The sequence below is a fragment of the Salarias fasciatus genome, assembly GCF_902148845.1.
Source record: "Salarias fasciatus chromosome 7 unlocalized genomic scaffold, fSalaFa1.1 super_scaffold_4, whole genome shotgun sequence".
Classification (NCBI taxonomy): Eukaryota; Metazoa; Chordata; class Actinopteri; order Blenniiformes; family Blenniidae; genus Salarias; species Salarias fasciatus.
In genome coordinates, this window is record NW_021941229.1 from 20,004,630 (window position 1) to 20,028,476 (window position 23,847).

Sequence of the window (23,847 nt, forward strand, 5' to 3'; positions counted from 1 at the left end):
CTAATGTCCTGTGAGGACAAGGCAGAGGAAAACATGAGCTGGCTTCTGCTTTCATGGAAAAACACCACCATTTAGACACTGTTTATTTTGAAATTTCACATATATTAGCAGTGTTTTCACATATTTTAAAAACTGGTAAAGCATTAACAGAAAAGACAGTCAATTTCACAGCGTTTTCAAGCAAATTCTGAGATTTGGGATGTAAAAATCAGCAACATTTCATAGCAAAGCAATCTTGGGGCCAAAATTAGACCAACAGAAAACCACTTCCAACCAACTCAGAAAGACCACAAAGCAAGACCATGACATGTTTACATATAAGTGTTGTCATTAAAAATAGGCAAAAACAATCAAAACACACATCCCTTTTTACAATTCATAGTGGTAGGATCCTGTCTCAGGTAACAATGTGTGAAAGCAATGCACACTCTGGCCTGAGCAAACGCCAGCGAGCCTCAAATGCATGTTTTTGATCTGTGTGACAAAACCCACACAGGCCAAAGAGCACTGAACCTCTTTAAATCCAAATAAAGCTTTTCTGCTCGTTGTGACTTGAATAGTTGTATGTATGTATGTATGTATGTATGTATGTATGTATGTATGTCCGCACACACACACACACACACACACACACACACACACACACACACACACACACACACACACACACACACACACACAGTGCTTATTCACTTTGTCATGTCAGCTCTGAACGTTTAGGATTAAGTGAAGGTATGTAAGACAAGTTCACACACAGGAACTTTTGCCTAGATACAACCTGGACAAAACCCTCCCAACTCGAACAGTCTGTCATTTTCCACATGGTATTCCTGTCACATGTCACAGCCTGACAGTTGTAGACAGGTGTGAGGCTGACATTTTCATTTAAGTGTGGGTCAATATTAGAGGAAAATATAATTCTGAACACACAGAACAACAATAATCCTTTTAATGCAGCATATTAGCCTAAAAATATTATATATTAAAGCTGTAATCAGTGATGAAGGTTGCTTTGTTTGGCTGTTTTTGCATTGAATTTGTTGCACAACTTTGAATATGACAGACTCATGACACTGGATCCAGGCTCCAAGCAGAACATTATATATAGACCTGGCAAAGGAAAAAGAGGCAGTGACTTTTAATGAATGTTACTGCTTTTTTTCCCTACAACACAATTTTAACCAAGGCTACAAATAATGAACCCAGATTAATCTGGTGACAGTATAAATCCAAATTTCAGAGTTCACCCGGTGTGAACAGATCACAAATTAACTTCCCCGCATGTTGCAAATGCTTCAGTTGAAACACTGGAAGACCAGTTTTCTATTTCAAGATAACGCTGAGCAAGAAAACCCAACTCCAACACACTTGTTTTAGAATGTGATCAACAGAGCAGCCCCGGGTTGTTCAGAGAGACCAAAGCAAATTCATCTGGATATTTTCTTTTAAGAAAAACACATAATGGATACCGTGGCTGAGGATTTTGCACGCTCAGATGTTGATCCTGAAATGACAGTGTTGACACCTGACGACTTTACAGGAATAAACTCAGAAGCTGGCGATGAAGTCGAGAACCTTCGAAACAGGTACAGCACTTCACAGTCCAATATTTTTCATGATGAGGTTAGCTTTTTTCAATGATTTGTATGTCACTCAGATGTAAGTTTACAGTGATTCCATTAGTGCCAGGCCTTTTGCATGTGTTTATATTTGAGATGTGGATATGGAGGAGTTAGAACTCAGAAGTGTATAATGATCTGTTTTTAATATAAATATGTACATACTGTGTTATGAACAAGCAAATAATACAGAAGTGCATAGTCGGCTGATCATTTAAATGACTAAATGCCACAGTCTTCTCTTTGTAAATAAGTGGCAATAAAACAGTGAAAATTGAATTTTGATGACAGTATTTGTTTTTGCCAACAGTTTAGTGCAGAAATAGTCCAGCAAATGCAAAATGGCCTTGAGTGTGAGGGGAAATGATTTTGAAGTGGACACATTGTTGAATTTGAAGCCAGTGGAGGTTTTAGAGGACAGGATGGATGTTGTTCTGGTGAGGATCCAGGTAGCAGCATTTTGAACCTGTTTTGTTTATGGATGGATTTGAGAGGGAGATCAGAGAAAAGCAAATCACAATTGTCCAAACAGCAGTACATGTTGTGATGGTGGAAACACGCAGATCAAGGGATGTTTCTAATGTGGGTTTGGCATGAGAGAGACAGCAGTTGAGCGGGAAGATACCCAAATTCTTAACCTGGTGGAATGATTTGCAGAGAGAAGTTGTCAGTAGTTGGGTTTGGGTTTGGTGCAGAGGCACAGCTGGTGTCATCCACATTCCAATGAAACAGAAGTTATTTGTGAAAAAATGTGGCCATGGCGAAGAATATAGATGACAAAGAGGATAGGACAGAGGCCAAAGCCCAGGAGAATACTGTTGCAGAGGGGTCATGGCTGGGATGTAAACATTTTTAACTGAAGGAACTGGGTGTGACCACAGAGATGTGATTTCAACCATCCAGTGCTGCAGTATAAAGTCCAGTGGATGCCATTTGGTTGAGGAGGATGAAATGGAAATGGTGTGAGCAGACAGGCTTTTCAAGTGTTTTTGTTAAAATTCAAGTTTGCAAAACGTACACATTTTTTTCAAAACTAAAAGTTTTAAGTTATAAAAACTTAAAACTTTTTCCATCATCACTTAAAAATTCTTGTGTAATCTGTTACACAAAAGGTTTTCAGTTTGGTGAGCTTGTCGGGGTTTACAGCGTATGCTTTGACTAAAGGTGTTGGAATTGGACCAAGCAGTCAAGAGGATGTTCTGGATCTCCTGATGGTCAGCAACAAATGGAAATTGGAAATGTGTTAGTGGTTGAGTGAGAGGAGACTGGAGATCAGGAGAAATGCAGGAGCTGTATGGGGTCCATTGCTGATGGATCATGTCAGTTTTATGTTATCGCTGCATTACCAGTTCTCAGTGGAGTAAATATCTGGAAGAAATGAATATGGTTGGTGACGAGTGAGAACGTCTGTGCAGTTTCACTTAAATGAAGAGTAAGTGTACTTCTAATGCCTCTGTGTACCCCATTATCACATTGATTAACCCCATTATCACCTTGTTTATGCTTTTCTTTCAGTTTACGTGAGGTTGTCCATGATGATAGCGTCCGCCCCAAGATGCAATGCCTGATGATGGACTCTTCCTTCTCGATGGTAACAATGCAGGGCGAGGACAGTGGAATCGCTTGGGAGACGACCCCCAGTCGCTGCAATACGCCGTGGGCATCTGAAGCTGGAAACCAATCCATGGATTTCAACTATTCCTCTGCAGCATACACTGCAACAGCCGGGTCACATCCAGCTGGGAAGATTATCTTTGTCATGGATGAAGACTTGATGTCAAGAAGGAAGAAACCCAAAGAGAGGGTGAGCGTGCCGAAAAGTAAGGAAAGTCAACAAGAGGCCCTTGGAGAAAGCTCTGACAACATCTCAGGACGGCCAGAGTTGGTGGAGGTGTCTCAACCAAATGTGAGACCTGATGATATTGACCAGGAGGAGTTGATCGACCCCCTTGAAGATAAAGAGCAACAGCTTTTCAGTTTAGTGTCTGAAGGTTCAGAAATCCTCAACATTATTGTTCCTCCTAAACTGGACACTGTGGATGAAGAGGAGAGCAAAGAAATGGTGGACAATCTGTCGTATCTGGAGGAGAGTCCTGTTGCTAAAGCCAGTCTGGAGAGTCATGATAATGTCCCAGCAGATGTAGAAGAAGATAACCAGGAGAAGCCCTCTCCTCCTGCTGCTCCAGATGCAGATCCACCTGGGGCTCCAGTGGCCAGGCCTCCTCCAGTCAGAGGACCTGCTGGAAATGTGGACTATTTTGACGCGTTTGCTCTGATTGACGCTCAGGCACCAGGAAGTCCCGCTGTAATCTCGGAAGGACTGTTGGAACCAGAAGTGGATGCTGCCAATGAGAGCAAAGAATTTGACAATCCCGAGCCATCTAAAGACACCTCTGCAAGTGTGCATACCGACACGTCAGACTCTACAAGTGTGGTGGAAATCACCAGTGAGCTTCTAGATGAACTTTTCTATGGTGGTACAGACAACTGTCTTTCAAAAAGTTTTGATACAGCCGAAGGGGGTGGAGCAGCAAAGAGTGTTCCCTTGAGACTCCCCTCAAAAACAAGTGGTTCAAGTTTATTTGGAAGCCAAGAAGACATCCTGACTCCAATTTTTCTGCCCGAGGGGCCTCCAAAAATCATTGACCCCATTCTGCTGGAGGAACCCAAAGCCATGGCGTTTCTTTACACAGACCTATACGAGGAAGCACTTGGCACCCGTCAAAAAGAAGAGGACGCGGAAAGCCTGACTTCTGAGAAGTCCTTTCACAGCAGGCATTCAGACCGAGAGGCCAGGGGGTACTTGGAGAAATATGTCCTCATAGATGAGACTCCTGTAGTGGAGGGGGAACCAGCTGACAAAGACAAGCAGCCGACTGAAGGAACTCGGATTCTGACCCAAGATCTGTATGATTTTGGGGACTTTGTGACCCAGCCTGAAACATCGGAGATGCCAAACTCAGAGGAGGAAATCACTGACTTCTTCAGGTCCAGTGGCAATTCATCTCCATGTGATATAGAGTCGTTTCCTCGTTCCCTTGAAGAAGATGACACTCAAAAACCAACTAAGAGTAAAGCAACGGCACAGAAAACTGTACCAACAAAAGTCGCACAACCCCCAGTGGACCCACTTAGCATTTCAAGCTTCGAGTTTCCCACAGAGGAACCAGACTGGGAAGTTACAGGCGATCACCCAATGGTCATGGACGACAAAGATATCAGTGCACCTGACAGCAAGGAAGTGAAGAAACAGAACTCAGACATAGGCAAACCAGTAGCTCCTCCTCGTAAAAAATCTGCATCTGCTCTGAAGGCATGTCTAGATCTCACACCTCTGACTCCAGCTGATGTTGAAATTCCAGAACAAGAGGAGGTTGGAATAAAGGAGCAAAGGGAAGAGGAAAAAGAGACAGCATCACCAGTTGAGACCGCAGACGAGGGCGACGGTGATGGAGAGGAGACAATACCAGTTTCCTTAGATGTCACTGAAGCTGAAAATCTATTGGCCACATCCTTGGAAATGGACATTTTACAAGAAAATAATGAAATAACTATCAGAGACATGGAAACAGAAGGAGCCTTGAATGAGACTGAAACAGCTGCGCAACAAACTGAAGCACAGGAGACGGATGTTAAATCAGGGGAATTGGATAAATCAGAGAAACAACAAGAGATTTCTGTTGAAGCTACTAAAAACAAAGGACAGTGTGTCATACTTTAGTGTAACTTTAAGGTTAACTTCATAGTGATTTATTCCCTATCCAATCTTAAAAGCTAAGTACAATTATGTAGTTTAGTCCTCTACGTTTTTGTAGTTCCGGGTGTACGTTGTACAAATTTTCTATCCTCTGTACAATTTTTACAATTAAGCCTGATCTAAAATTGTTTCTATCACAGCAATAAGTCGCCCTGTGGTTTTGCATGCAAAGCCAATCTCTCCAAGAGTAGCTCATGAATCATAGTGTGACAGCAGAAGTTTGAGTCACGAGTGCACATGAAAAGAGTGAGCGTGCATGTGTGTGTGGTGTGTGTGTGGTGTGTGTGTGAGTGAGATGTTAAGGATGCACCTTCAGCTATAAATAGATCTCTCCTGGCTGTTAACCCGACACCTCATCCTAACTCGAGGTCTGTAAACAGTGTAGAAAACCATGTGCTAACCTGCAGTCACATGTTAGTCGGTGCTTTTGCCATGTTACTCGTGAGTCTCTGGTGGTTAATCTTGAATGTTTGCCTTTTTTGTACAAAATCTATGCTACTACACTCCTTATCCACATAAAGAGAGAGTATGACTTTCAGAGAATAATGGATGCTTAAATGCTCTAAGCTTATAAAGAAGTTTTTCTGAATTCACAATGTACTGAATGTATATTTCTGTAGTACATGCATGAGCCACTTCTGTAACTGACACCTTGCTAACTTCAAAAGTTTGAGAAATTTTTGACTTCATGTTCATCAAATTAAATGTATCAATGCATGTTTGTTGGTTTTAGTGGTCATTTTACACCATTACAGTTTGGAAACTAGAATTACCTTGTTATCACTTGCATTGGTTGACCATAAAGTTTAAGAATTTTATCAGCTTTGCCACAATTCATAATTGAAATACATCCAAACTTAAATTTTTTGCACATTTCAGATTCTGAGAAAATGGTTTCAGATTTTTGAGATGGAGAGTGTGTTCATTGTTAAATGGATCGATTTTAACTGTGCTGCAGTTATTGGCATCTTGTGTTTCATACGTAATTCAAAATATAAATTAAAACCTAACAGTTACCACACTTTATGATTTTAAGCAACTTTGTAGAACATTTAAATGCTGTGTGACAGGATGGTCCTTGTAGCTCTTTGTGAATTAAAAAAGAACAGCCTTCTCCAGTTCAATGTTATTTTCCTTCACCAAGTACTTTGTGGACTTATTGCCTGTGATCCATAAACATTAAACCATTCTGACGTGTGAAGGTTAAAAATAAACCAGGAATCAGTACAACACTTTTGTGTGGGTTGGGGATTGCAGTATTTATTCTACACAGGGTTTCATTAATGCTGCATAATTTTTGCGCATGCAGTCGCCTCTAGTCCTGAATCCAAATGTGCCATCTGGAGCTCAGCAGTGATCCTTGTGCGTGTTGACCTTGAAGAGGAGAAACTGGAAACAACACGTGCACATATCAATGTGCACACAAACACGGCTTTCAAGGGAGTAGGAAACACAGATGTGAATGTGTGGAAGAAATATATTCTTGGGCTGGTTTGTCAGAGAAACGTTTGTGTAATGAGAGTTTTGAAGATCCTGTTGCAGACAGTTAAAATGGACTTTGGCGACACCCAGTGCAGCAACATATTCAGCTCCATGATATTTTTCCTCCACGTCGAAAGGTGGCAGCTGTGAGCTCAAGTTTGGCCAACAACACAATCGCCAACACAAGTCTCCTGGTCATAGAGCTGTAACACATAGAGCAGAGGACTGTCACATGATGATTCTCAGCAGTTTATTATGAGTATGACAGCATTATATTCCACTGGCCAATAGAAAATGCAATAATATGCCACACTTGTGAAGCTAAATCTTTAAGTTGTATTTCTTTAACATTTTACAAGTCGCTTTGTAGCTGCATTGCATATCATTTTGTGTGCATGCAATTATTTCCAGTCATCTAAATTATATAGGATCACAAATATTTTATTGTCTGTTGCAGAGGCAATATAACATTAAACAGCAACAACTAATACCATATATACAATAAAAATAAAACCTGTCAGTCAAAACCTGTCGTTTCAATACAAAACAGTCATGCCTTAATAACTTTAGATGGAAATTGAAATGAGGGTCTGGGTAATGGTAGTAATAGAGGTTTATGTTGGTGTGGCTGATTATGAATTTATGACACACTAATACAAACAGTTTTACATCTTTGCTGTTGTCATATATATTCTGTTTGATTTTGGTAATTTTTCTTTAATCTTCACAGGCTGACTGCTTTCAGGTCAAATCGTGATCTTTTTACATGTTTTTGCAATAATTATATGTCTTTTTTAAGTCATAGGCTCCTTCTGTGTAATTTTGTTGCTTTGTCAAATTGATGATTTTACATGGTCCTGTCGCTATTCTGAATCTTTTTGATAATATTGAGTATGATATCTTGTGTTAGTATGTTACATTCGCACCTCTTCGTATCTGGCTACTTTGATTTAAACTGTGTCATATTCTGGGATTTTATTTATTTATTTATTTATTTATTTATTTATTTATTTATTTATTTATTTTTGATGTTTCGGTGGCCAAGATTGGCTAACTGCACACCACGGCAGCAAAAAGCCAAAACACACCTGCAAATGCCACAACTCAACACGAACAGTAACAACATAACAGCCAAAAGTCACAACGCAACACCAACAACACAACAGCAAAAAGTCACTGGGAACCAAAGTCCATCGGAAAATATTGTCCCCTGGAAACAAACACAAACAATTTTCATTCAGGGAGAGTTTGATAAAACATACACAAAACATTGCTGCTTGATGACTCGAATTTTGTTTTTCAGCAATGTGGATAACTATGTTGAAACTGTCATAACATTAATTATGTGCTTTGCTGTCAATCGTATGGTTCCGGTTTTGTTCCGTCAGAAAATGAAGTCCCCTGGAAACAAAGCCTCTTCTCCACTTCCATTGTGGCTTTTTGCTGTTGTGTGGTGACTTTTACTGATGCGTTATGCTGTTGCTTCTTCTGTGCTACCTTACTTTTCTGCCTAAAAACGTAAACATCCATGACATGTCAAAGTAACAGACATGTTGGTCAAACTAAAAATTATAAACAAACTCTGACAACTGAACAATGTGGCACCTAGCATATTAAAGTGGCATTACAGGAATAATACATATTGTCCCTTTAAATCTAGTTTATTTTGGTTTTGTATTTTTCTAGAGCTAGTCTGCATTCTTTTTAAAAAAATATCGTGGTATAATTGTGTTTTTGTGTCATATTTTCTCCTGTTTGAGTGAGCAACCTCATCGGTTCTAGTTGTTATATCTCTATATCGAGACTCCTCTGCCGGCTGAGTTAGCTTCGTGCTAACTGCACGATGGACAATGTCCCCGGTTCGGTCTCTTCTCTGACCCCCCAAGAAGACGAACCAGAGACCGGTGACGGCTCCTCGGTAGAGGACGGACTGGTGGACGCTTTCGGGGACTTGGCCGCCCTCCCGGTGGAAGTCGGAGAGAGGAGACCGACGTGTTTACGGTGCCGGTGAGATGAATTAAACTGGAGCTAAAGCTAGCTAGCGCTGTGAGGACTGCCCGTGTTGCTTCAAGCTGTGACCAGACTTCGCCTTTCTTCCTCTCTCAGCCGCCCTCAGAAGGTGTGTCTCTGTCCCTTTCTCCCAACACAACCCCTGGAGGTGTCCACGTGTCTGTATGTGGTGCAGCATCCCGCAGAGGTGAGCCAAATGTCACCAATAACTGCTTTTCTGTCTCTGTTTCACACCGACAAGCATCAGACAACAGACAAATGAAACATGGAACTGACCCCCTCTGTAAAAACACCCACAGTAATGGGGATAAAATGGATTGAAGGTTTGAGTTGCTTCACCTGAACGTGTAGCTGTCAAAAACTGTAACCAGACAAATCAGATAGCAGCAGCTTTGCACTTTAAATCCAGATTTACAACATTTTTCTATGGTTTTGATTTGCAGTAGCAGAGATAAGCATTTCCTCTACTATCTTATTTCCTATGGTCCTGATAACCATTGATGATGTGCTCTAAACTGGTCATTTGCCTGCTCCTTTCCAGAATGACCACAGCAGATTATTGATCGCATGTCAGATTTGTAGTTTCTCTTGTCTTTGTAGACATTTGAAAACAATCAGTTCTTGTTCTCATCAATGAAATGTAGCACGTTAGTTCAAGTTAGGGTAAAATACACATTAGTGAGAGGATGATGGTCCCTTCTGTTGACTTTCAGGAGAGTCGAGTTCTCCGCACAGTCCCTCTGCTCGCTGCCTGTTTACCACAAGGGAAATGCAACGTCATCGTCGGGAGACGGTTTAATGAGGAAAAGTAAGTAAGCTATTTTTAGATTTGATATCTTGAACCTGTTATTGGGTGAGTCACCATATTATCTAACAATAGATTATAATTGATGACGGTTACAAAATACATCTGGCTAAACATGAGGAAAATTTTGACTTTAAAGAATAAAATCTTGACTTGTATTTTAGTCACATCTTGGGGTTGATGTGTCAAGATACATTTATTTCGTGTCTGTACGGATTTCCCACCCAGGCACCCGGAGCTGGCTGCGGTGTGTCGGGACAGCAGAACATTGATCTTATACCCGGGGCCCAAATCCCAGAACCTGGAGGAGTTGGTGCAGTACGAGGACGTGAGCGCCGTCAAACATAACGTGATCATCATCGACGGGACGTGGAGCCAGGCCAAAAACATGTTCCTTAAAAACAGCCTCTTCCACCTGCCGAAACAGGTGAGGAGGAGGAGGGCAGGTGTTATTACCTGAAGAATGATCAGATGAATCACTCTCCGTGTCTCACACAGTGTTGTTGAACTAGAGGAAAGATTCCTGCCTACGTCAGTTACACCCACTGGTGGTTGAACTGTCATTCAGAAAGATTCATTAAAAATCAAGTAGACCTTTAACTACAACAACAGCTTAGATAAAGTGGGAAAAGAAGATAGATGAATGAACCAAATGTAGTCTTACATCAGACAGATGCAAAGAAGGAGGGCTGTATTGAAATTACTGATGTTTTTATGCATAATTTCTTGGTGAAAATCTGCAGGCTTGGTTTAATTTATCAGCCGGTTTTCCTTCATTTTACCGTGCTTTCATGCATATAATTAAATTTTCAAAGCCTCCGTGTACCCAGTTTCTGTCTTGGCTCATCTGACAGCATCTCGAGGTTACTGGTGGTAACAGCTCATATAATTTAATGATCCAAAGAAAATGCTTGTTTAACAGCTACATTGGCAGAGCAGCAGCAGAGCTACATCCAAGCCTGTGGAGGAACGCGAAGGCAGCAGAAGACCAGATTTACTGGCTGAACTGTTGAAAAAAAATGAGAAAGTCGAGGCTAAAACAACATGGTCAATTAGTAGCAATGGAAAATTTTGTTTCACTTGCAGTTAATTTGTTTGCAAATCTTTTTTTATGTTTCCGTCAATCACTTGTGCAGGGCCTCAAGTTGAACTGTTCTGTGTGATGCGTGTGTGGATGAATAAAATACAGATGGATTCGGTGTTGATGCCCTCTGCTCTGGCTCTCCAGGTGCAGCTCAACAGGACTCTGTCCAGCCAGTATGTGATCCGCACACAACCCTCCAACATCTGTCTGTCCACACTGGAGTGTGCCGCTGTGGCTCTGTCCATCCTGGAGCAGGACGAGCGCATCCAGGAGGTGAGGACATCACACTTTCATTCATTCATTAAAAGGTTGTATATTAACGAAAGGTTTCTCAAGTGAATCAATACGTCGACTGTGTTCGCCTGCAGGTCCTGCTGAGGCCCCTCAACGCCCTGTGCTCCTTCCAGCTGCAGCACGGCGCCCAGATCCATCACAGCAAAGAGCACCTGCTGAAGAACGGCATGTACGACAAACCCATGCCCAAGAACAAGCGCAAGATCAAGAGGATGGAGAAGCTCATCACCGACCACAACATCTGCCCCAGATGAGACGGACTGAGAACGGAGGCCGGCCCCCCCTCGTCTCCTCGCATCACCGCCGTGTAGGACTGCTATCACACAGCGGCGTGGAACGGAGGACTTCTACAGGACTTTTATTTTATTTTATTTTATTTGAACACACTTGTAATTTATATATTTTTCATTCGTTCAAAGTGAAATAAATGACGAGCTAAAATCTTACTTGAAGCAGCTGTGTCCACAGGAAATCAGGTTCATCAGTTTGTTTGAAAGGAGAAAAGCTGTTTACATATTTCCACCCTGACTGTGTTGGTTATTGTGCGGCCCCATCAGGAAGGGCTGAATTTCTAATAATAACCATCTTCTTTCACGTTAACAGTGGGGAAACAAAAAGGGGGAAAATACCAAAGAAACAAAACACGGCACTGAAAAGAGTTGTGAGTTGTTCTACTCTGTGTGAGGTTTCCACTGCTTCATCCGAGAGTGATAATTTAATACTTTTTGTAAAAAAGCCTGTTGAATTTGCATTTGTGGCCTGAAGAAGGTTTTATTAAAATACAACACAAAACACTCTGAGACATTCCAGGATACTTTTGTATGACTTGAAAACGACATCCCAGTGAGCTCAACATGGATAAAAGGTCTTATTTTAAGGGCTTCAATAAAGTCTCAAGTATGGTGGAAAAAGAAACCCAAATTGCACTCTGCTGTTGTGCACTGATTCACTATAACTATAGTCTGAGCCTCTCGGCCTATTTCATAATTTTTATGTTTTGTTTGTTGCACATGACAAAATTCAGTTGATGGTGAAACTGGATTTTCTTTAAAATATACAAGAGACCAATAAAAACATTCCTTTTTTTTAGTGTGCGAAAACTCAGTGAAGGATGGTTTTGTTTTTTTATTTTTTTATTTTTTTTAGGAATACTTTAAAGAAGATGGAAAATTGCACAAACTGAAATGAATTTGTATATTTAATGATGAGTACAGAACAAATTTACATGCAAAGATGTGAATTTAATATAACGAGATAACCTAAACATAAAAACAAGTGCATATCATATCTGTACCGGGGTTGGGAGCCACAAGTTTTAAATAAAATAATGTGAGTGCTTTACATTGTACAAAATTGTTTTTGTACTTTTATGAACTGCATTCGTTTTCACTCACAGTTATGTACAATTTTCACCATTTAATCAATCTTGACACCTTTTAAGATTTAGTTTACTCAAAGTCTGATTTTAATATATCATTTCTTATTTGTTAGTGATGGACTGTGAAAGGAGATGTTTTAACCGGTTGAACTGAGTGATTGTTTCCATTAGAATTCCGACACTCAATGCTCATTATACCAATAGCTTGGAGTGTTTAGAAAGCAACAACACTTAAGTAATGGCCCTGGGTATATTATATTATTATCAATAAATTATTTAATTATTTATGGCTTATGGCCTCCAGTTACAAAAAAATGAATAAAACATAAGGTCTCATCATGGCATATTTAAATAGATGAGATTGTTGTTTTTTTAAATTTCTTTAGTCCAATATTTTTAATTTTCAAAATATACTGATTGATATGTACATTATTATTGCAATCTTATTCCAAAGTTAAAGACATAAAATCATAAAAAAAGAAAAATCAGTCTATGGTATTAACTGAGATTTCATGCTTTGAAAGGAACATTATGGAAAACAGAAAAAAAATTAAAATGGAAGCATTTTAAAGCCCATACTCTTTAAATAATGATTATTAATGGTGATTTTCATGTGTATTTTCCTCATGAAACCAGTTTTCTTTCAGCCTTTCTGTTGTTTGTCATCCATAAATCCAGATGTTTTGGTGTTGTCTCTAGGCTTTTCTCCTTTCTTTTGATTTTCTCTAAAAATCTGGATTACTTTGTGTGCTTTCTCTTGGTTTTCCTACATGAATCCAGTTCTTTTTGTGTTGTCTCTAGGTTTTCCTCCTCTCTCTGTTGATTTTTCTCCTTAAATCTGGATTATTTTGTGTGCTTTCTCTTGATTTTTCTACATGAATCCTGTTGTCTTTGTTTTTCTCCAAGAAACTTGTTGTTTTTGTGCCTTTCTTTTGGCTTTTCTCAATGAATGTGGTTGTCTTTGTGCCTTTCCCCTGATTTTTTCTCCATGAATACAGCTTTTTTCCACTTTCTATTGATCTTTCTGTAAGAATACAATTGTTTTTGTGCTTTATCATGATTTTTATATATGAATCCAGATGATTTATGGTTTCTTTTGGTTGGTTTTGATTTTTTTCCGCAAATAGGATTATTTTTATTCGGTCACTTGGTTTTTCTTCGTGGTTGGGATTGTTTTTGTCCTTTTCTTTTGATTATTCTCTGTGAATCCGGATGTTTTTGTGCTTTCTCTTGGTTTCATTCTGCACTCTTGTCTCTCAGGTCGCCTCTGGCTGAACCGCTGCGCATGCGCAGTGCGGCTCGGCCCGGCCGCTCCGCCATCTTTGTCGGCTGTCCATTGTTCACTGTGAGGCTAACATCGGAGCTCATCCAGCTCGGACTTCGGAACAAAAAGATAACTCGACGGTGTCACCGGCAGCTGCCCGCGACAGTCGTGGATTTGCTCTCAGGGTTGCGACTTGTTTTCGGCCAGCGAAGCGAAGCAAAATGGACGATGACCAGCCCAAAACCCTGTAAGTGTTTGTGTGTTCGTCACGTAACGTTGAGCGACGGCGGCGGCGGCGGCGGCTCGTTCCACGGAGCGCACTCCAGACCGGGCCCCAAACTCTCCTATAAAATATCACATTTCAGCCTGTTAATACGCTGCTATTTATTGAACATAACTCCTCCAACGACCGAATGCGAATTGAGCGCACGGTGGCGATTTACCCCCGCTACATGCTAGGGGTTAGGTAACGCTAGCTAGCGAGCTAATTCGAGAAAAATCGGGTAATTTAACGCGTCTTTTCGCTCCACTCGCCCGTCAAAACGCGGCCAGAAAGTTCAAGTGTGCGCTAAAGAAAAGGCAGTTTGCTGTGTTTTGGACGTGTCGGAATACATCTTGCCAATCAGAGATTTATCAGATTCGACCAGAGTGCGTTGCATCGCGGCGTAGTCCCGCGATGAGTCGAATAACATTAAACTGCCTTGTTTTACAATGGAGTTTGGCATGCCATCATCATCATCTTCATCATCATCCTCCTGTTATGGGCGCTGCGTTTTGTCACAGTATAGGCCCAGTAAGCTGCTTGAATGGTCATGCATGTTGCCAATAAACTTGATACATGGCAGTGAGATCTTGTAAAGATATTTTGATGATTTAAAATATAAATATCGAATCTATTTTAAGCCAAGACTGAGGCAAAGCAAGGTCAGCAACAATATTCCGTGTCCTCAGCTGCGCTTTATGCTTGACTTATGGTTAAATCTTGTAATTACACGCATTTCTGATTCAAAACAGGCAGCAGATTTTCGTCGACTATGATTTGCAATTAACTAAACCCCGATAACTGAGTTAAAGTGACCAAAGGAACCTGCTTGCATGGAAACAGCGCTTTGCTGTTCGCTCCACTTGTTTGTACATTCGTTTTTGACATTGCACGAGAAAACATGTCTATTTTTATAGGGGACTAGTCTTACTCTTCCAAGAAACCAGCAGTGCTGAACTGTCACAAATGGCTTGTTTGGATGTTGGATGTTTGCTGAAACTAATGTTTACTTGAAATATTGATTAATTTGCAGTAAATTTACTCCAACTATCGCCCAATTATTTGCTCTGAAGTAGCCAGTGTGTTGTGCACAAATCTCATTCAAACGCACACTTTAGATTTTAGTTTCTTGTAGCCGAGCCATATGTTTTTGAGTCCTATCTAACCATGTCATTTGTAGTGTTGCGGGAAATCTTGGTAATCACGCCATATGTGCATCCAAACATGACGGTATTTTTAAAAAAATATGTATTTATATATTTTAAAACCATTTTTGCCAATTACTTTGCAATCCCATGTGTTCCTATGTATTCTGTCATTGACAATATTAGCATCAATATATTTTAAGTAAGTCCTTAAGTAAGTAACGTCCTCAAAAATTGAAGTACATTTTTTTCATTTTTGTACTAAACCAGATTATGTTGATGCTTTCTTCCCACTTTGGAATCACAGCTTCAAAACCATTTTCACTCCTTTTGCACCTTTCCAAACAATGTGTGAGGGAGGAAATCATCACCTTATGATCCTGGTGTGTGCTTGTGGGTGTAGAGTAACACCAAGCTCCTGGTCTGAATAGAATATTCAGAACGTCAGACTATGAATGGTAGTTTCAGAACTTGGTGTAAAAGTGTGTAACCGTTCTCTTGTCCCTGTCTTTGTCTTCTAGGTATGTGGGGAATCTGTCCCGGGACGTGACAGAAGCCCTCATCCTGGAGTTGTTTGGCCAGATCGGGCCCTGCAAAAGCTGCAAAATGATTGTAGATGTGAGTTTATTGGATGTTCACTTCTTCCACTGTTTATACATTTTCTCGCATGTCGTTTCCCTGGCAAAATCCACAACAACAACAACAACACTCCCTTTTCGTGGGGATTGATGGAGAAAGTCTGCGCTTCCTGCCCCTGTGGTCTGGTTTAGTGATTTGCTCTCCTCCCCTGATGTTTATCCCGTTGATTCACTGCACCGCCTTGCAGCAGTGTGACAGCCGCCCGTGCTGATGCTTGTGTCGTCCCACTCATTAATGCTTGTAAACCTGTGTTTTCTGTCCACACCAGACAGCAGGTCACGATCCGTACTGCTTTGTGGAGTTCTATGAGCATAGACATGCCACTGCGACAATCGCAGCCATGAACGGTCGGAAAATACTGGGTAAGGTAAGCTATCATATCTCCTGGGTGAGTCAACTAGGGCAAGGCTGTGTGTGGGCAGGGCTTTGAAATGAAGCGGCTGGAGGAAGTTGTGTCTTGTTGAGGCCTTATCTTACTGCCCTGCTCCTGCTCCACTTCACTTAATTTGTTTTATTCCCCCGTGCAAATCATTCTTCTTCTGTGCTCAGCCTGACATGACCGTGGTGGCGACAGCAGACACTCATCTGTAATCTCACTTGCTGCAAAGCTTCAGGAAACTTAAAAACAAAAGCTTTCCATGATGGATTAGCTATTTCAGCACACCCCAGAAGATGTATGCCAAGTTATTGTCACGTATACAAAGTTAATAGTAAGCTTCCCCTCATTCGTGGAAGATAGATGTATTTTCTAAACTTAAATAGAAGTTGCTTGAATATTAAGTTATTCTACTTTGCAGTGAATGATTAAAGAGCTTTGCACGTTGGTTTTAGAGTTTTTTTAGTTTGTCACTACAAACGGTGATCTATATTGAAAACGCTCATGCTTGCTCATTTCAAAAAGCACTGTATTAAGGATCACTTTAGGATTTGTTTTTGCAAACTGTTTTTCTTGTCACAATATTTCACATTAAAAAGCTTAAGTGATCAAATAAACCTTCATAATTTTGTATTGCCACATCCAATATGTTGACTCTCTGTCCATTTAAATTCATTAAACAGTGGAAAGAAGCTGTTGTCAAGCCAGGTTGATGCAATGATCAAATATAATCCAAGGTGTTCTGTGCTTAATTTTCTGTGAGGTATTTATTCTTTATTTTTTGCAGTACCTGTTTGGATTCAGATGTCACAAAGCTCTGGTCTGTCATACAGCCACAGTACTGACTAAATCCAGCTGAAGCCTTTTTCTCTAAAAGTATCAAATCAGGAACAGATTTAAAAAAAAAAAAAAAAAAAGCAGTTCAGAATCTGAACATTTTCTGCTGAATATATTTGTTTGAGAACACAAACGTATGATTTTTCATTCATGACCGCTTAATTATTGTACCGTAATTTGTTCATGGAAATGTTGAGTAGTCCGACTCGTTTCATTAGAGGAAACAGATTTAGTCAGATTACGAGAAGTTTGACTTGTTAGTGACCAGCAGAACCAGTTTTCTGTCCGCTTATCTGCAGTCTCAGGATGTGTTCACACTTGTTCTACAGTCCTTTCACTTCAGACCAAAACAGGAGTGAATAAAAAAAAAAAAAATAGATATGCAATCCAATTTGAAGAATGCTTCTCTGAAAACTTATTCTCAAAGTATTTTTACCAGCCGACAGCTCAAAGATCAGCTCTAGGAACGCCTCCGGCGCTCCACTCCTCAAATATTTCCCTCAGGTTGACACCAGTTGTGTCGCCTGTTGCTCTCTCTTCAGTCTTGTTCCAACCATGGAATGCTCCAACTGCGTCAGAATGCGTTAGTTCGATTCACAGCAGGATTCAGATGGCAGCTCTCGCACTTGTTTCACACCAGAAACCTCACCGTCGCTGTGCTTTGGTTCATTTCAAGTCGATCCGCACTGGGTTTCTCCAGAGTCTCTTTAACTGAACCGAACCTGCCAAGTGTGAACACGTCGCTCTCCAAACTGCAGTTTCTATATGTCTGAGTGTATGTGGAAGGTGGCGTGTATTCGCAGACAACAGAGACAACAACCTGTGTTCACGTGCTGTTTGGGTTTTTTTACTCTCACGTCATGCTCCATGCTGTCTGTTTTTTAATGACGGTTTTCCTCCAGCGACTCTCCATCTGTGTATGAATTAATTTCCCGTGGCCCTGCTGTGTAATCATGTAACGTTCTTTGATCTACCTTTGACTGATTGCTCTGCTGTCACCCCCTACATCTTTACTGCTGTGTGTTCTTTTGCCAAGTTATTTCCACATAGATTCCACTTAAGAGCAACTTGAAGACAGATACATTCAGTTGAAAATATTTTATCCTCAACAGGTATTGAAGGACCATTTGAGGAGTATAACAAGTTCGTAAAAATCACTTGTTTGTAAGTCCCTTGTTATTTGGACCTTACTTCCTTCAGTTTTGCTCCAAATTATTACTAGACTGAGAGTGAAATTTTCCTGATTATGAAGGCGAAGTCTTGATATCCCTTTAAATTACTCCATTGTGTTTGACTGTGTGTTAATTAATGCAGAGGTATGTAAAATTAGATCATAACCATGGATAAATCAGTTTGTGTTGGTGGTGTAAAGGACAGGTGTGCAGAGAAAAGAAAAGAAAAAAAAAAACTTCTCAATCACAAAATAAGTAATAAAAAACTGGTGTGTGTGACAAAACCTCTAATCAAAGAAAAGAAAGCCTCCTTCCCTCTGCAAGCGTGTCCGACGTCTCACCTCTCTCCTCTTCCTCGCTTTATCTGTCTCTGTCGTAGGAGGTCAAGGTCAACTGGGCCACGACACCAACCAGCCAAAAGAAAGACACAAGCAGTGAGTAAAGGGCGCTCTTCATTTCTGGCATGCCAGCAGCTGCACATGTGTGCATGTGTTCAGATATCGCCTTTCTGTGAAGTGAAATGGGAATATTGTTGATTCACCAGGTCACTTCCACGTGTTCGTTGGAGATCTAAGTCCCGAAATCACCACAGATGACATAAAAGCGGCGTTTGCGCCTTTTGGGAAAATATCGTAAGTGTCGAGTCATTTTCTAGCATAACTGTAGCTTATAAATTACCAGTGTGTTTCATGGGAAGAGGAACAAATATATCCATTTAAAATAAACCTGTCTGTGGTCCCATGTCAAACGCCTGTAGTTTCTGAGCATACAGTATCTCTGCAGCCTTCAATCTGTATGTTTTGATGCTAATGCTACTTTGCTAGCAGTAATGTGTTTCACTGCTGCGTGCTCGGGTTCCAAGTCTGTCCCAGTGAAACAATATGATCCCCCAGTGAATAAATTATAAGCAGCAGTTAATTTTCTAATGAAGTAAGACGACGTCTGTTATTTTGACACAATGTGAGACCGTCCTGCTCCCTGGAATGGGCCAGTTTGGGGCCACGGGCCTCATTTTAGATACCTTACAGCAGTGCTTTGGTCCTTTAAAGATTTCCAGTGTGGTGAGGACAGTCAGAGCATGAGTGCTGCAATGAACTATCAGCATTACTGTGTAAATATTTAACTTTTTGTAATGAATGCTTAAAAAAAAACATTTTGTTTGTGCTTCAGTGGAAAATAGTCAACCAGGTAAATGGAAAACGTCTGTTTCTTTGCAGTGATTGTCGAGTGGTTAAAGACATGGCCACGGGTAAATCTAAAGGCTACGGCTTTGTCTCCTTCTTCAACAAATGGGTAAGTGCGCGCACAACGACCGAAGCTGTCGTCAGCCACGTATTGTGTGCTTGGTGTTACATTTTTGTGCGTTTTGCTCTTTGTGCGATGGATCAGGATGCAGAGAACGCCATCCAGCAGATGGGGGGACAGTGGTTAGGAGGGAGGCAGATCAGGACCAACTGGGCCACGAGGAAACCTGCTCCCAAATCTACGAATGAAAGTGAGTTCAGAGTGACGGATGGGTCTATTCTGTTCCCGGCAGACCGCTGTGTGCGCTTGCTTTGAGACTTCAAAACGGTGAATCCACGAGTAGATCTGTTTCCACTTGAGGATTTATGTTTGTTTACTGCACAGCTCCTCTGGATGACGCTGGTTCTGTAATACTTTGGATCAGACTGATGTAACACCACACCGATGGTTTCATTCAAATGCACAACTGCAGGCCAGAATGCTAATCAGCACGAACTGATCAGCTCCTACCAGGAATAAATATTCTTCAGCCTCAGATGAACTTCTTTCGTCTGGATAAAAACATTTAATGAAAACGAAGTGGTGCTTGTCTCTTTATTTTTTTTTTTTAAGAACAAAATGTGTATATCAACACGAACCATACCAAACTCTTGTCGTCTTCCTTTGCAGCAAACAACAGCAAGCAGCTATCTTTCGATGAGGTGGTGGGCCAGTCCAGCCCCAGCAACTGCACCGTCTACTGCGGAGGAGTCACAACAGGTCTCACAGGTGAGTCACATTTAAACACACACGCGGCGTCTCTCTTCTGAAGCGCGGCCCACGCTCCACTCACGTTCAATGATTCCTCATTCGCAGAGCAAATTATGAGACAGACCTTCTCGCCATTCGGCCAAATCATGGAGATCCGAGTTTTCCCAGAGAAAGGCTACTCCTTCGTGAGGTAAAAGTGGACTTTCTCCTTCACCACCTCTAAAGTATCTCTGTGACCTCGTGGAATCTGATGTGTGGACTGTTTGCTGGTTGCAGGTTTAATTCCCACGAGGCGGCAGCTCATGCTATAGTTTCAGTGAACGGCACGTCCATAGAAGGCTACGTTGTTAAGTGCTACTGGGGCAAAGAAACAACGGACATGGTGCAGGGCCCCATCCAGCCGGTACAGATGGCACAGGTATGGTACGCAGCAGCAGCTGCTGCGGCGCTCGTCCACTCCGTGAGCGGATCTCTGCTGCAACGTGATCTTGCAACCCCCTAAAATATTCTCCCGTACGTCAGCAGAACACGGTGAGCTTCGCAGCGCAGCCCTACAGTCAGTGGGGTCAGTGGTACAGCAACACGCAGCAGATTGGCCAATATGTGCCTAACGGATGGCAGATGCCGAGCTATGGCATGTACGGGCAGACCTGGGATCAGCAGGGATACAAGTGAGTAACTTAACTCATGTGAATGAACCAAAGTTTGTAATTCCTGCATGAAATGGTCAGATTTTTCTACCCATTAAAACTGGTCTTAGAAAGTCGGTTCTTCGGATTCAGTGAGAACATTTAATGTGAAATAAAATGAGGTCAGAGGTCACGGTCTGTAACTCCTGCTGTTTCTCTGTGCCGCCGCAGTCATTTACATGCTGGAGCCGGATGGACAGGCGTGGGCGCCATGAGTAACGGCGGCATGGTGGAGCCCGGGCAGGGCGTCAACGGGACGGTACTCGCCAACCAGGCCGGGATGAGCACCGCCGGCTACCACACCCACTGATCACAAGTAGCCGTCTCTCTCAAGCCTCCGAGGCCACGTGGATGATGCTCAGCTGGGGAAGGAGCGCATTAGATGTGCTCTGTCTGCCACCTCACAAAAAAAAATAAATAAATAAAAATTACTGTTAGTATAGCTGGTACGCCATTTTTCTCAATCCTACCAGCACCAAAAAAAAAAGAAGAATAAAAAAGAAAAACCCACACCCACTGCCCAAATCTGCAAGTGTAAAGAGAATTATCTACACTTTAACACTGTTAAAGCTAACGCTAATGCACCTTGCATTGCTGGGCCCATCCTATTGTTTGGTGTCATACCGGCCAAATGTAAATTAAACATCAAGTGTCAAGAGATTTCCAGCACAGCCACAGTTTAGTTGAAAAGGAAAATGTTCCTTGAGTTAAATCCATATAGAATCAACAGCTTGTGTTAATTTTTCAGCCCGTCAGAGCCAAAGAGCGAGGGCAGAATTTTATATCAATATTTAACAGTCGAACGAGGGAGAAGAGGCTGCGAGCTCCTCCGCAGAAAGCACCCGATCATGTCCACAGTATTCCAGTGCAGCCACGAAACGCATAGAGTAAAAGGGCGTTCTTTTATTTTTTTAAGTTTTCGTCCCAGTTGAGGCCTCACTGTTGGTCTGTCCATCGGCTACTGAAGCTAAAAGCGAGTCCCAGCGAGCTCTCAGGGTGTTGTCGAGTCATTCTGTGAAATGTAGGGAATCACTGAGTCGTAGAAGAAGAAGTCAGCAGGTTTGAAAGTGGATACAACAAAAAAAACAGGTGTCAGCTTCAGCGCTCCTTCGCTTCATCTCCCGGATCGGACCGAGCAGACGGAGAACAACTCTGGTGGATTAGAAATATGTGTGTGCTTACGTGTGTGCATGAACTGATGCTTTTACACACAAGACTATGTCCAGGTCATCTTCTTCCCCCCCCCTGAAACAGAAGGACTACGCCATCTTTTTCGTTTTCTTTTTTGCTACAAACATAATAGATAAAGTGTCATTTTCTTTCTTTGGTTTTGAGCCATGTTAACAAGCGGACGTTGTATAAAGAAGCTTTTGCCTTTTTGTGTTCTGTTTTGGGACTATCTTATAAAAGAAATGTTGAAGTGACACCATCAATTGTGAGACATTTTATGTTTGTTTATAAAACATTAAGTGGCTGTCAACTGTCAACTTTATTTTTTAAATTAGAATATCTCAAACCAATTGCAGGGATTACTGCCACTCTTATCGTATGTATAGGCAGACAAATATTGCACAAATACTTAAGGTTATCTTTTCACACAATTTGAAATACTAGGGTTTTTTTTTATGTTTTTGCATTCCACTTTATTTGTGATTTCATTTGGAAGTCTGTTTTATGTAAATAACCAAACGGTCTGTTCAATTGTACTGAATCTGTATAAAGACAACCTGTTAATTAAGGAAGCGTGCTTGCTCCTGGTTGGGTTTTGACAGTAGCATCTCTCTCTCCAGTGCTGGTCCATGTACAGTAGAGACAGTGCAACAGTTCATTTTCATGCAGAAAGCTCTGAGGACACGCAGCATTGCTATGCAATGCAGAAACCTCCAGACTGACATTTCTTTCATGATTTAAGTTATTCAGTTTTAGGCTGACACATTTGTTTTTTATAGTCTGACAAACAAACAGTAACGGATCAGATTTTTGCACTGGGTCACCCATCATTTTGATATAATTTTAAAAGAATCCATTGTGTTGCCTTATCAGTGAGTTCCTTTTAATTTAACCAAAAATCATCTTGAGAGTAGGCAGTGCCTAAGAAGAATGTTTTCAGCCCATGTTTTTGGCAGGGGAGTTCTGTTGATGCTTCAGTAACATGATTTGTGGTTTTGCTTTGTCCCATTAAAATGCTGACGCTTAAAACGGATTCACATTTACACTGTTTACATGTTCTTTTAAACCAGTTAGTGTATAACAAGGATTTGCATATTTGTGTCGAAGTCAAGTTAAAATACATGAGTAGGACATTGTCCACTTTAGCTATAAACTCATGACAGAGCCGTTGGAAGTTGAAACCATTTTCCACTTTAAGTTTCTCAGTCAACACTGGCAAGTTACACACAATTTAGATAGTGCTGTCCTTTTGAAGATGGCAGATTTATTTTAGTTGTGCTCACTCAAAGCTCTTGGATACATCTTTGCTCATGTTGAAATATTTCAAGTTGAATCACCTCTAGAAAACATGCAAAGCAGGAAAAGTAGCTCGCACCTTATTTGTCAAACTACAGTAAATAAACGACGGTCACAGAACATGAAATATCCTTACATGGGTATAGGTATTGCTTGTGTTTGATTACTAAACTCTAGAGCTTGGTATCAGACATAAGGCCCATGGGATAAAACCGGCCCACTGGAGGCCCCAGTCTGTCCCACCGAACCACCAAGCAAATGACCAACATTTCAAAAAAAACATTGATTTAAAAAACAAAACACCAAGCTGAGATATTGGTGATGCTGTCAGGAGTGCTAGCTATTTACGTTGAGATTGTAGCCATTTTCAGGAGTAATTTTTTTGGTCTTATTAAAATACTGTCGATCTTGTCGGTGCTGCAACAAAGAAAAACTTTAACATTCAAAGTTTGCTATGGGACTGATTCACCAGTCTGTCTCTCTCAAGATGAAGTTGGGCTTTACGTGGCCCCTGAATTAAAATGGTTTTTGACAGCCCTGCCTTTGAATTATATATTTTACAACGTATAAATG

General features: G+C 41.1%; 3 protein-coding genes across 4 annotated transcripts; all 3 read left to right on the forward strand.

Moving 5' to 3' along the window:
* Positions 1–1,427: 1,427 nt before the first annotated feature.
* LOC115382731 (cardiomyopathy-associated protein 5) lies at positions 1,428–5,923 on the forward strand. Its single transcript, XM_030084589.1, has 2 exons — positions 1,428–1,586; positions 3,135–5,923. Exons 1-2 carry the CDS (start codon positions 1,462–1,464, stop codon positions 5,338–5,340), a joined length of 2,331 nt encoding a protein of 776 aa, XP_029940449.1. The 5' UTR covers positions 1,428–1,461; the 3' UTR covers positions 5,341–5,923.
* Positions 5,924–8,335: 2,412 nt separating this feature from the next.
* On the forward strand, positions 8,336–11,777 carry dtwd2 (DTW motif tRNA-uridine aminocarboxypropyltransferase 2). Its single transcript, XM_030084910.1, has 6 exons — positions 8,336–8,865; positions 8,965–9,055; positions 9,582–9,676; positions 9,902–10,100; positions 10,902–11,030; positions 11,126–11,777. The coding sequence occupies exons 1-6, from the start codon at positions 8,702–8,704 to the stop codon at positions 11,303–11,305; spliced, it is 858 nt and encodes a 285-aa protein (XP_029940770.1). The 5' UTR covers positions 8,336–8,701; the 3' UTR covers positions 11,306–11,777.
* A 1,957-nt stretch (positions 11,778–13,734) lies between these two features.
* Positions 13,735–21,528, forward strand: LOC115382758 (nucleolysin TIA-1-like). Of its 2 annotated transcripts, none has more exons than XM_030084629.1 (12): positions 13,735–13,940; positions 15,622–15,718; positions 16,008–16,106; positions 18,504–18,558; positions 18,669–18,756; positions 19,342–19,417; positions 19,514–19,619; positions 20,039–20,137; positions 20,225–20,309; positions 20,396–20,537; positions 20,642–20,790; positions 20,980–21,528. In XM_030084629.1, the coding sequence occupies exons 1-12, from the start codon at positions 13,915–13,917 to the stop codon at positions 21,116–21,118; spliced, it is 1,161 nt and encodes a 386-aa protein (XP_029940489.1). In that variant the 5' UTR covers positions 13,735–13,914; the 3' UTR covers positions 21,119–21,528. The 2 variants fall into 2 exon arrangements, with proteins under 2 accessions (XP_029940489.1, XP_029940490.1); XM_030084630.1 differs by having other exon boundaries at positions 13,736–13,940; positions 20,645–20,790.
* The last annotated feature ends 2,319 nt before the right edge of the window (positions 21,529–23,847 follow it).

Excerpts from the sequence above, each read along its gene's own strand:
- dtwd2 (XM_030084910.1), top strand. The coding sequence starts at position 8,702 with ATGGACAATGTCCCCGGTTCGGTCTCTTCTCTGACCCCCCAAGAAGAC. Across the intron at positions 9,056-9,581 it reads TGGTGCAGCATCCCGCAGAG|GAGAGTCGAGTTCTCCGCAC; the intron begins GTGAGCCAAATG and ends GTTGACTTTCAG. Across the intron at positions 11,031-11,125 it reads AGGACGAGCGCATCCAGGAG|GTCCTGCTGAGGCCCCTCAA; the intron begins GTGAGGACATCA and ends GTTCGCCTGCAG.
- LOC115382731 (XM_030084589.1), top strand. The coding sequence starts at position 1,462 with ATGGATACCGTGGCTGAGGATTTTGCACGCTCAGATGTTGATCCTGAA. Across the intron at positions 1,587-3,134 it reads GTCGAGAACCTTCGAAACAG|TTTACGTGAGGTTGTCCATG; the intron begins GTACAGCACTTC and ends CTTTTCTTTCAG.
- LOC115382758 (XM_030084629.1), top strand. The coding sequence starts at position 13,915 with ATGGACGATGACCAGCCCAAAACCCT. Across the intron at positions 20,138-20,224 it reads AGTCACAACAGGTCTCACAG|AGCAAATTATGAGACAGACC; the intron begins GTGAGTCACATT and ends CCTCATTCGCAG. Across the intron at positions 20,538-20,641 it reads AGCCGGTACAGATGGCACAG|CAGAACACGGTGAGCTTCGC; the intron begins GTATGGTACGCA and ends CCCGTACGTCAG.